General features: G+C 44.7%; 1 protein-coding gene across 5 annotated transcripts in view; it reads right to left on the bottom strand.

The window, feature by feature from the left end:
- Positions 1-5,901: 5,901 nt before the first annotated feature.
- BICRAL (BICRA like chromatin remodeling complex associated protein) overlaps positions 5,902-10,777 on the bottom strand; it is a 124,756-nt gene continuing 119,880 nt past the window's right edge. For all 5 annotated transcript variants that reach the window (XM_058432030.1, XM_058432029.1, XM_058432028.1 and 2 more), the window contains 2 exons: positions 10,405-10,507; positions 5,902-8,382 (listed from right to left, as the gene is read on the bottom strand). In XM_058432030.1, coding sequence (XP_058288013.1) covers positions 7,595-8,382; positions 10,405-10,507 — 891 coding nt within the window. In that variant the 3' untranslated portion in view covers positions 5,902-7,594. The remainder of the gene's footprint in view (positions 8,383-10,404; positions 10,508-10,777) is intronic.

The raw sequence follows: 10,777 nt of genomic DNA, 5'->3' as shown, positions 1-10,777 counted from the left end.
TGCCCAGGCTGGAGTGCAATGGCGTGATATTGGCTTACCACAACCACCGCCTCCCCGATTCAAGCGATTTTCCTGCCTCAGCCTCCCAAGAGGCTGGGATTATAGGCATGCGCCACCATGCCTGGCTAATTTTGTATTTTTAGTAGAGACGGGGTTTCTCCATGTTGGTCAGGCTGGGCTTGAACTCCCAACCTTAGGTGATCCACCTGCCTCGGCCTCCCAAAGTGCTGGGATTACAAGCGTGAGCCACTGCGCCCGGTCTCTTTTTTTTTTTTTTTTTTCATATTTGAGATGGAGTCTTGCTCTGTCAGCCAGGCTGGAGTGCAGTGGCACAATTTCGGCTCACTACAACCTCCACCTCCCAGGTTCAAGTGGTTCTCCTGCCTTAGCCTCCCGAGTAGCTGGGACTACAGGCATATGCCACCATGCCCAGATAATTTTTTGTATTTTTAGTAAGATGGGGTTTCGCCATGTTGGCCAGGCTGGTCTCGAACTCCTGACCTCAGGTGATCTGCCCGCCTCGGCTTCCCAAACTGCTGGGATTACAGGTGTGAGCCACTGTGCCCGGCCCCGCTCTTTTTACTGTCTACATATCTTCAGTAACACCCTTTTTTTTTTTTTTTTTTGAGACAGAGTCTTGCTCTGTCACTCAGGCTGGAGTACAGTGGCACGATCTTGGCTCACTGCAATCTCCACCTCCTGGGTTCAAGCAATACTCCAGCCTCAGCCTCCTGATTAGCTGGGATTACAGGCACCTGCCAACATGCCTGATAATTTTTGTATTTTTTTTTTTAGCAGAGGCAGGGTTTCACCTTGTTTGCCAGGCTTGTCTCTAACTCCTGACCTCAGGTAATCCGCCCTCCTCTCAGCCTCCCTAAGTACTGGGATTACAGGTGTGAGCCACCGCACCCGGCCTTGGTAACACATTGTACACCCTAAGAAGTAGAGGGCCAAGACCAGTCTTCCTAGTTTATGGGCAAGGACATGGTGACTGAGAGTTAACTTGTATGAAGATACATGATTATGTGATAGATGAGATAACAGAACCAATTTCCACATTCTGCTGCCAAAGGCACTTTCTGCCCACCCAGTTGCACTGCTTTCCTTGACCTTCATAGAAGTAATTTTTTCCCCAGGATCTTCTTGCCTTTGCAATTGGTTTCAAAGGTCAGACTCCAGCACATACCCAAGAGTAATACAGATGAGGGTTTCTTTTTTTTTTCGAGACTGAGTCTCACTCTGTTGCCCAGGCTGGAGGCTGGAGTGCAGTGGTGCGGTCTCGGCTCACTGCAACCCCGCCTCTTGGGTTCAAGCAATTCTTGTCTCAGCCTCCCGAGTAGCTGGGCCTACAGGTGCACCACGCCTGGCTAATTTTTGTATTTTTAGTAGAGACAGGGTTTCACCATATTGGTCAGGCTGGTCTCAAACTCCTGACCTCAGGTAATCCACTTGCCTCAGCCTTCCAAAGTGCTGGGATTACAGGCATGAGCCACCACAGGCGGCCTGTGTTTCTTACAAAGGTCTTTTACCTGCAGCAGTGTAGACAGGCAATTCATATTACAGAATCCACTTTATACTACATATGTGCTCCTGCTATTTGTGAATACACTGAAACAGATTTCTCCACATAATTAACAATTTAATTACAAAAGTCTTGGTGCGGTAGCTCACGCCTGTAATCTCAGCACTTTGGGAAGCTGAGGCGGGCCGATCACCTGAGGTCGGGAGTTTGAGACCAGCCTGACCAACATGGAGAAACCCCATCTCTACTACAAATACAAAATTAGCTGGCATAGTGGCAGGTGCCTGTGATTGCACCTACTCGGGAGGTTGAAGCAGGAGAATCACTTGAACCTGGGAGGTAGAGGTTGCGATGAGTTGAGATCGCGCCATTGCACTGCAGCCTGGACAACAAGAGGGAAATTTCCCTCTGTCTCAGAAAATAAATAAATAAATAAACAAATAAATAAATAAATAAATAAAGTCTTTTATCTTTGTTACTGCAGAAGGTATATTTTTTTCTCGAGTATAACTCAGGAAAATACTAAGAACCAGGGCATGGAAATGTAAATTACAGCTCTCTGTGCAATTTATTGTGGCAGTCCAGAAGAATTTTATTTTTTGAGACGGTCTTGTTCTGTGACCCAGGCTGGAGTCCAGTGGCATGATCATGGCTCACTGCAGCCTTGAACTGGGCTCAAGCAATCCTCTGGCCTCAGCCTCCTGAGTAGGTGGGCCTACAGACATATGCCACCATGCCTGGCTAATTTTTAATTTTTTTTTTAGGGATAGGTCTCACTGTATGTTGCCCAGGCTTGTCTTGAACTCCTGGCCTCAAGCAATGCTCCTGCCTCAGACCCCCAAAGCGCTGGGCTTACAGGCTTGAGCCACATGCCCAGCCCAGAAAAATTATAGCATCCCATTTTCTTCTCTCCTGAGCTCCAGTCAGTTCCCAAATGTAATGTGTATTTGTGTGTTGCTCCCCCTATATACTGTGAGCCCTTTGAAAGCAGAAAGCATGCCTGAATTATCTGCATATCCCAATGTCTAGCACAGTGTCTGCCAACAGTCAACTGCTCAAGTAATACTGTTGGTTAATGATCATCATTTTCAGCTGGAAACCCAATGGGTCCTCCTCTGTCTTGGAGAGCACACACAAGGCTCCAAGTAGGGCATGACCCTGAACCCCAGGGCCTAGCCCTTTCAGAACAGCACAGCTAGAGCCCTGCCTGAGCAATGCTGTTCCAGTGCCCCCACACTGTAAAGGTTTATTTTCCCTTACCTTTTCCCCAATAATTAACTTGGAACTTTCTCTGCATCAGGAAGTGCTTAGGGCCCCTTTCCTGGAATGTGTCCTCCCGTACACACAGCTGAGGCCTTTAACCATCCTAAGAGAAGATGCCTGTCTTTCCTCCAGGCATGCCCCCAGGGAACAGAGACAGATCTTAACCTAGCAAACAGATGATCCTTCCTTTTTTTTTTTTTTTGAGATGGAGTTTCACTCTTGTTGCCCAGGATGGAGTGCAATGGTGCGATCTCGGCTCACCACAACCCCCACCTCTCCCTGGGTTCAAGTGATTCTCCTGCCTCAGCCTCCCAAGTAGCTGGGATTACAGGCATGTGCCACCACGCCCAGCTAATTTTCTATTTTTAGTAGAGATGAGGTTTCTCCATGTTGGTCAGGCTGGTCTCGAACTCCCGACCTCAGGTGATCTGCCTGCCTCGGCCTCCCAAAGTGCTGGGTTTAGAGGTGTGTGAGCCAATGCACCCGGCTGATCCTTCCTTCTAACTCTTCATTCCTGGGGCACTCCCATTGTAAATGGCCTGAAGAGGGACAAAAATGTCATTCTGGACACACATTTATCCTTAGCAAGAAGAGAAACTTGACATTAGGGTAACACTATACATGACATCAGTGGATAGATCTCTTTGTATCATTCTGTTAGTTATTTGAGAATGACTTTCTTTGTTGCCTTTTAGTCTTTTTAGAGAGTGACTTTCTATTTATGTACTGATTACTGCTGAATCTTGATTTCCTACTGCTGTTAGGGCACAGGGGAGAATCTAATTAAACCATAAGTGAGTACAAGTGTAAATTCTAGGCCCTAAAGAACAATTTGTTCCCAGAAATACATTTCACCTCTAGAAGCTTCCCTAACAATTTGGGTGGAAAAACACTTGTGAGGGCGGGAATTCAAAAGAGACTCATGGGGCTGATTTTACACATAAGGTTATAGAGTTATTTTTTAATACAAAATTTGGTCCAATATGTTGAATCCAAAGAGAAACATGTTAATTCTGGAATATGTCTTATGTAAAATCATTTATCACTTAGCTTTTTCCTTGTCCTTGCAGAAATAAAATAAACATAAAAACTGAAGAAAATCTCCTAGGCCGGACACAGTGGCTCACGCCTGTAATCTCAGCACTTTGGGAGGCCGAGGCGGGTGGATCACAAGGTCAGGAGATCGAGACCATCATCTCTACTAAAAATATAAAAAATTAGCCAGGTGCGGTGGCGGGTGACTGTGGTCCCAGCTACTAGGGAGGCTGAGGCAGGAGAATGGCGTGAACCTGGGAGGCAGAGCTTGCAGTGAGCGGAGATTGTGTGCCACTGCACTCTAGCCTGGCGGACACAGCGAGACTTCGCCTCAAAAAAAAAAAAAAAAAAAAGAAAATCTCCTGCAGAGTCAGGCTCACTTACCTGACTTTTCACATGACCCCCACTTTTCCTTCCATAGCTAAGGACCTATGTGGCAGGAGTAGGGATGGAGGCCAAAGGTGTACGGGACCAAACCTCCTCACTGACCAGCTTCATTAATTTGTAACTGTTTGGAAAGGCTAATCAATTAAAATCCTATCCCTTCCCTGACTGGAGTAAATTGATTTTGGTATTGGTAAATCTATTAAAATAGAATTCCCATTGAACACTTACCCTTTTCTTCTGGGAAAGTAGCCATTCCTATTTGCAAAATCAAGACAATCACAGTTGCACATTTTCCCAAATCTTTGGCTGTATTGCAATGGTTGTTTCAATTTGTAATCTCCAACTAAACATTTCCTAACCATGGATTAACAATATAGTTACTGACTGGTTTCTTTTAACAGTATTTATCCAACATAACAAAATAAACTGCAATTTGTTATAGTTTTTTTTTTTACAAAACATTTTATAAATATTTTTACAAAATGTATACAAAGCAATTTCAAATGAGACATACTATACAAATGAAGGTATTTAAGCAAATAAAGCCCACACCACACTGACAGCGAGTGACGCGTCCTCTTTAAGTAAAGTCAGTCTGTAAGGCCTCCCTAATCTAACAGAATCTACTAAATCCTTCAGAGCTAAAATATTTCTTTTTCATAATTGCCAGATTAAAATTTTGCTTCATCTTTAGGAAGTACTTAAGGACACAGAAAATCAAATGCTTAATAACAAATTCACACTTTTCCACAACAACAGAAAAAAAAAAAGAAAGAAAATGATTTTTGTTACTGAGTACAAACAGTTCTAAAACTTAACTTTGACTAATGAACCTGAACAACTGAATGCTGGCCATCGAGGCTGAGCTCTCCTACCCTTCACCAGAGGGGGCTCGACATGCGAGTTATGACCCATGTGCGCAGAACCTAATCACAGGAGTAGAATACATGTCACAATCTTCATTTGTCATTATCTAGAATCTTTCCTCCATAAAAAGTAAACTTACATACAATGACACAAAAATTTACAAGTTTCATTTTGGTAAATTAGGCTCTCCATTTGCTAGACAAGTGTTAGGGCTTAAAAACCCTTTAAGATGGTATATAGAAAAGCTAGGATTGGGACAGCAGGGCAGGATAGGGAAGAAAGAGAGGTGACAAATGTACATGAAGCTTATCTTGTCTCTTGAGAATTCCACTGATTTGCAGTAATTAATGTAACTCACTAGCAGCCCACATGAAGGCTTCCAGGGATAAAGTTCCGCAATGAGAAGAATTTGATTAGGAAGGATCATCTTGCTAGGAATTAGAGGAGCATGAGCCCCAAGGGAAGAAAAGCCTATGAAATCATGGAGTTCAGGGCAGGGCGTTACCCTAGGGCTACCCAAACAGAAAGTACCAACTGGCAACACCAACTTATCTAATATGTTACAATACAGGAAAAAGGGGAAATCTGCAACTTGGACATTGGCACAAATAAGGAAAAAATGGTAACCCTAAAATGGCCCAGATTTTCCAATTTGTATTGGCTGGGGCATGTGGTTGGGGTGAAGGTACGTTGCTATTATGAAGATTGGCCATCTCACAGGTTTTTTTTGTGTGTAGTGGGACACAGGGACACCGGGGTATAGGTCTTCTGTTGCTGTGTTTTCTAATCAGAAGCCTTCCTTTCCATCACAGGCCAATCTGGAAAGGAAATGCCCAACATGATGACAATGGGGGTCATCCCCATGCTGGCGACAGCCAGAAGCAGATTCTGGCAACACATTAAAGTGAAGACCAGTGGCTGCACCTCCAGAGCCAGGGAGATAAACAGAATAAATGAGAGAGTACGCACACTAAGAAGGAGAGTGAGTGTGCACACACTGTAACAAAAATGACCTCTGGATCCGAGCAGCTCAGATACATGCACGTGTGTATGTGTGGGAGAAGAGTGCATAAAAATACTATCATGTAGCTTTCCCAATGAGAAGAGATAAGTGATGGTTACAATGACATTGAGAATAAAGGTAACAACAGAAATGGGATAACCTGGGGCAGGTATACGAGAAAGGAAAACGGAGAATACTCCCTGAAAAGAAATAAAAATAAATAAAGCAATAAGCCATGCTCACTAATATGAACACAGGCCAAACAGAAACCGTGACAGGGCATAGCCTTTGGCTGTCAAATGGGAATCCCATGTCTCAGATCTTTCCTTTCAGTGGTGGGCTAGCTGGTTACCTTTGGTTTGTCTGTGTTTTGGTAATGAATTGCTGCCAGGGGTCACTACTGTTCTCAGACAAGAAGCATAAACAAGGCCAGAGTCTCCTTAAAGTTTAAACTGAAAAATTACAACTTAATAATTTTCAAATGAAAGTGCTTTTGATGCTTGGTATTTGTTGTGGGAGAGGGTGCGAAGAGAGGTTAAATGAAACAAAATCCAGCAACAAACAAAAACATACATCATATGTTGACTATATCCAATTATAAAATGCAAAACTTGTTTTTTCTCAATATATATGCTTTTACATATATACATATTAATATTATAACCCTCATGGCTCTATCCCGGCCTCCTCTGTACACTGTGCCTCTTAACTGGTTTCCATTTTCCTTTATTTAGCCTGGTGAAATTATTTCAAATTTTGCTGCTGTAACTAAGAACAGAACATTCCCTAGGTGAAATTCAACATAGATATGCCTAAAAGCATGAGGTTTTGCTCCAGAGGCATCAGAAAAGCACTTGAAACATCAACAGGGAAGCCCTGCAATGTCCTGCGTATGTGCTACTGGCTTTTCCACCAGGGCTGCAGGTCCCTGGCAGCACAGCCAGCAATTTACTGCTCAAAGATGGCTGAGGGGAAAGAACCATGTGGTCTTCCCCTCAAAAACAACAACAAAACACACACAAAAAAACTCAAAATAATAATAATAAAAAAACCCAAAACTAAATTTGGAGATGCAGTGGGATATTCTTTAAAAAGTAGCTTCTATCTGTCTCGTTTGATTTTAGTAAGTCTGTTCTTTTCAAATGACTTATGATTGTCACAATTTTACCAAGGGCCAAGTATACTGTGGTCTCATTGAGTTACAGCGTTTTTAAAAAACAAAACAAATAAACAAAATGACTATAAGCACTTTCATAACACTTGAAATGAGTGGGGCCTATGAGACTGCTTTCTACCAAGGATTAATTTTACTAAAGGATCTCCCTGTAATCACGACAAGTATTGCTCTTAAACAAAGAACAGGATTGAGATTAGAAAGAATAACCTGTGATGAAAGATCAAGCAGGCTGGAGACAGGAGACCATTTCCATTTGCTTTTGCCAGGAACGAATGTAACTGGTCCGGGGCGGGGTCTCAGGGTGGGGTCTCAGGGTGGGATAGGGGGAGGACTGCTGCTATTAACACTCTAGGATACTATTTACAGCTGCTTCTAAAATGGAGTCAGTTTCTACAACACCTTCACTGTGGTCCGGGATGAACTTTTCCAGGCAGTTTTCCTGTGAAGCCATAGGAGAAAAGTTGGGGAAATCTAACTCAACAGAGCCGCTAACCGTGGGGTCACTCTGGGGCTGCCGTCCCACCTTTTTGAGTTCCAAGATGTTCTTAAATGTGGTTTCCAAGCTCTTTGTCAGCTGGAGATCTGGCTGGGGCTCGCCTGACCCTTTCATGATGTCTGTGTGTAAAACTTCATTCTTTGGAGAATTCCTCAGACTTTTGTCCTGGAAGGAATTGTTACACGTCATCTCCAAGTGCGAATCTGCTAGGATGCTTGAGAGTTTGCTCTCAGTACCATGATCTGATCTGGATGAGGTTTTCCGGTGCCCCTCAGGGCCGGGAGAGCACTCACTGGCCTTCAGAGGCTCTCTCCGGCTGGCCTGCTCTTCAGATGTGCTCTGGTACTGCACTAAGCCCACTTTGTCAAATTTCAGTGCTCTGCCAAGGCATTCTGTTTTTTTAGAAATGTTTCCTTCTGCAGAGACCACGATGTGATTAGGCACTAGATGAAACTGGTCATGATTCATGGGTTCCGTCACACCGGTTTTGGCTCGGTCTCTGCCTTGGGCCTTGGCCGGCGGATGCGGAGAGCTGCTTGCTTTACTGCCATGCTGCTCACTCCGGCCAAACTGTGTCTCATGAGCAGCTTTATCAAGTTTGAAGGAACAACAGAAATCAGCCTGAAAACCCTCTGGAAATGGGAACAAAAAGAACATTAGTGAGTGATTGGGAGAGTACAGACTTTACAGCAGAACTTCAGTGGGTCAGGTGCTGAGGGCAAAGCCAGCCCCACTCACAGAATCCATCTGCTTCACATACAGGAACACGCAGAAGCAGGACCCTGATCCTGAGAGGGCATCCTGTAAAGGCAGCCAAGGCTGTGGAGCCCCAGCTGGGGAGCTTAAACCTTTTGAAAAGTTAGATGCTTGATGACAAATGGGAAAACGTGATGGGCAAAAAGCATCACTCAGTCCTGATCTCTAAGTATTATTTTATTTTTTTTGAGATGGAGTCTTGCTCTGTTGCCCAGACTGGAGTGCAGTGGTACGATCTTGGCTCACTGCAACCTTTGCCTCCCAGGTTCAGGCAATTCTCCTGCCTCAGCCTCTCAAGTAGCTGGGATTACAGGCACGTGCCACCATGCCCATCTAATTTTGGTATTTTTTTTTTTTTTTGAGACGGAGTTTTGCTCGTTACCCAGGCTGGAGTGCAGTAGTGTGATCTTGGCTCACTGCAACCTCTGCCTCCCGGGTTCAAGCGATTCTCCTGCCTTAGCTTCCCGAGTAGCTGGGATTACAGGCGTCTGCTACCACAGTGGACTAATTTTTTTTGTATTTTTAGTAGAGGCAGGGTTTCACCATGTTGGTCAGGATGGTCTCGAACTCCTGACCTCAGGTGATCCGCCCACCTCGGCCTCCCAAAGTGCTGAGATTACAGGCGTGACCCACCGTGCCTGGCCTAATTTTGGTATTTTTAGTAAAGATGGGGTTTCACCATGTTGGTCAGGCTGGTCTTGAACTCCTGACCTCAGGTGATCCGCCCGCCTTGGCCTCCCAAAGTGCTGGGGTTGCAGGTGTGAGCCACCGCACCCAGCCTCTAAGTATTATTTTAAATTAGTTTTTAGCTAATGACCTCCTTGAAACAGTCTGAAAACAGAAATTAGTTCCTGGTATCAGCCTGGTTTCTTCCTTAGAGCAGAAGGGCCTGGAATGGGGCTTTGCAGGGAAGGGGGATAGACACCAGGAAACAGAAAACCTATCTGTCTTACATACTTTCTGGGTGAAGACAGCTACTTGTCTTTGGGTGAAAGCACTTCAGTCCCTTTAGACACATAGGAGAAACCTGGCATCACTTTGCCAAGACCACAAAATGAATAGCCAACACTCATCCAAAATGATATGGAAGGACAATGGGTATGTAGGAGCTACGTCTGTGAGTGAGCACTGAACTGCATCAGGCTTGAGGAGCCAGAGGATGGCAAAAGAAATGTCCGTGGCCGGGCGTGGTGGCTCATGCGTGTAATCCCAGCACTTTGGGAGGCCGAGGCAGGCGGATCATGAGGTCAAGAGATGGAGACCATCCTGGCTAACACGGTGAAACCCCGTCTCTACTAAAAATACAAAAAATTAAACGGGCATGGTTGCAGGCGCCTGTAGTCCCAGCTACTTGGGAGGCTGAGGCAGGAGAATGGTGTGAACCCGGGAGGTGGAGCTTGCAGTGAGCCGAGATCCGCCACTGCACTCCAGCCTGGGCGACAGAGCGAGACTCCGTCTCAAAAACAAACAAAAAAAAGAAATGTCCGTGAGGATTTAAAACAATGAGGGTACAGATGGAGGTAGGCAGACTGCTGTTACACAAGAGTGGAAAAAGTGTTAATGCTGGAAATAATCAAAGTGAAATAGAGCTTTGATGACATCTACAAAACAACAAAGAGTATGTATGTATAGCGTGAACATGAATTTGTTCACCAAATTCTAAAATGTGAGTTCTAGGGAATATAGCCTTGAAATCTAAAAAGATGATTCCATCCAACAAACATTGGCTGTGCAGGCCAAAGAGGAGAAGGAAGTAGCTGGGGTTGCAGGTGTGAGCCACCATGCCCAGCTCTCCCCAGAATTCACGTTCTACCTTCAAGTTTCTTACCCAAAGTTCAGACGGACTCCCAAAGGCCCCATGGTCCCTGAACCACTACTTTCATTGCAATGTTTCTTACCAGGGTCTACAAGTGCCAGGCGCTTGTCTCGGGATAGGGAAGCTCTTTCCTCCTGGTTGAACATCCTGTCGATCATCACCATCTCAGCAGAGGGATTGATTCGCTGAAAAAGAGAGAGGCCAGTCATTTCACAGACAATTTTTAAAAAATGGTTGCTTTTGGAAAAAATAATTTACACATTGGTACAAAATTCAAAAGATACTACAGGGCATTTGAAAAGTGAGCCTCCCTTCTTTGCCTCTCCCTGGTGTGCACCCACTATCACCCAGTGCCTCTCCCTGGAGGCATCTGCCTGCCTAGTAGTTTTCAGTACTCTTCTGGAGATATTTCTGACACACATAAGAATATATATGTACTATAAATACATATATAT

The sequence above is a fragment of the Hylobates moloch genome, unplaced genomic scaffold (assembly GCF_009828535.3).
Source record: "Hylobates moloch isolate HMO894 unplaced genomic scaffold, HMol_V3 SCAFFOLD_20, whole genome shotgun sequence".
Lineage (NCBI taxonomy): Eukaryota > Metazoa > Chordata > Mammalia > Primates > Hylobatidae > Hylobates > Hylobates moloch.
This window is presented reverse-complemented; position numbering and strand designations above follow the sequence as displayed.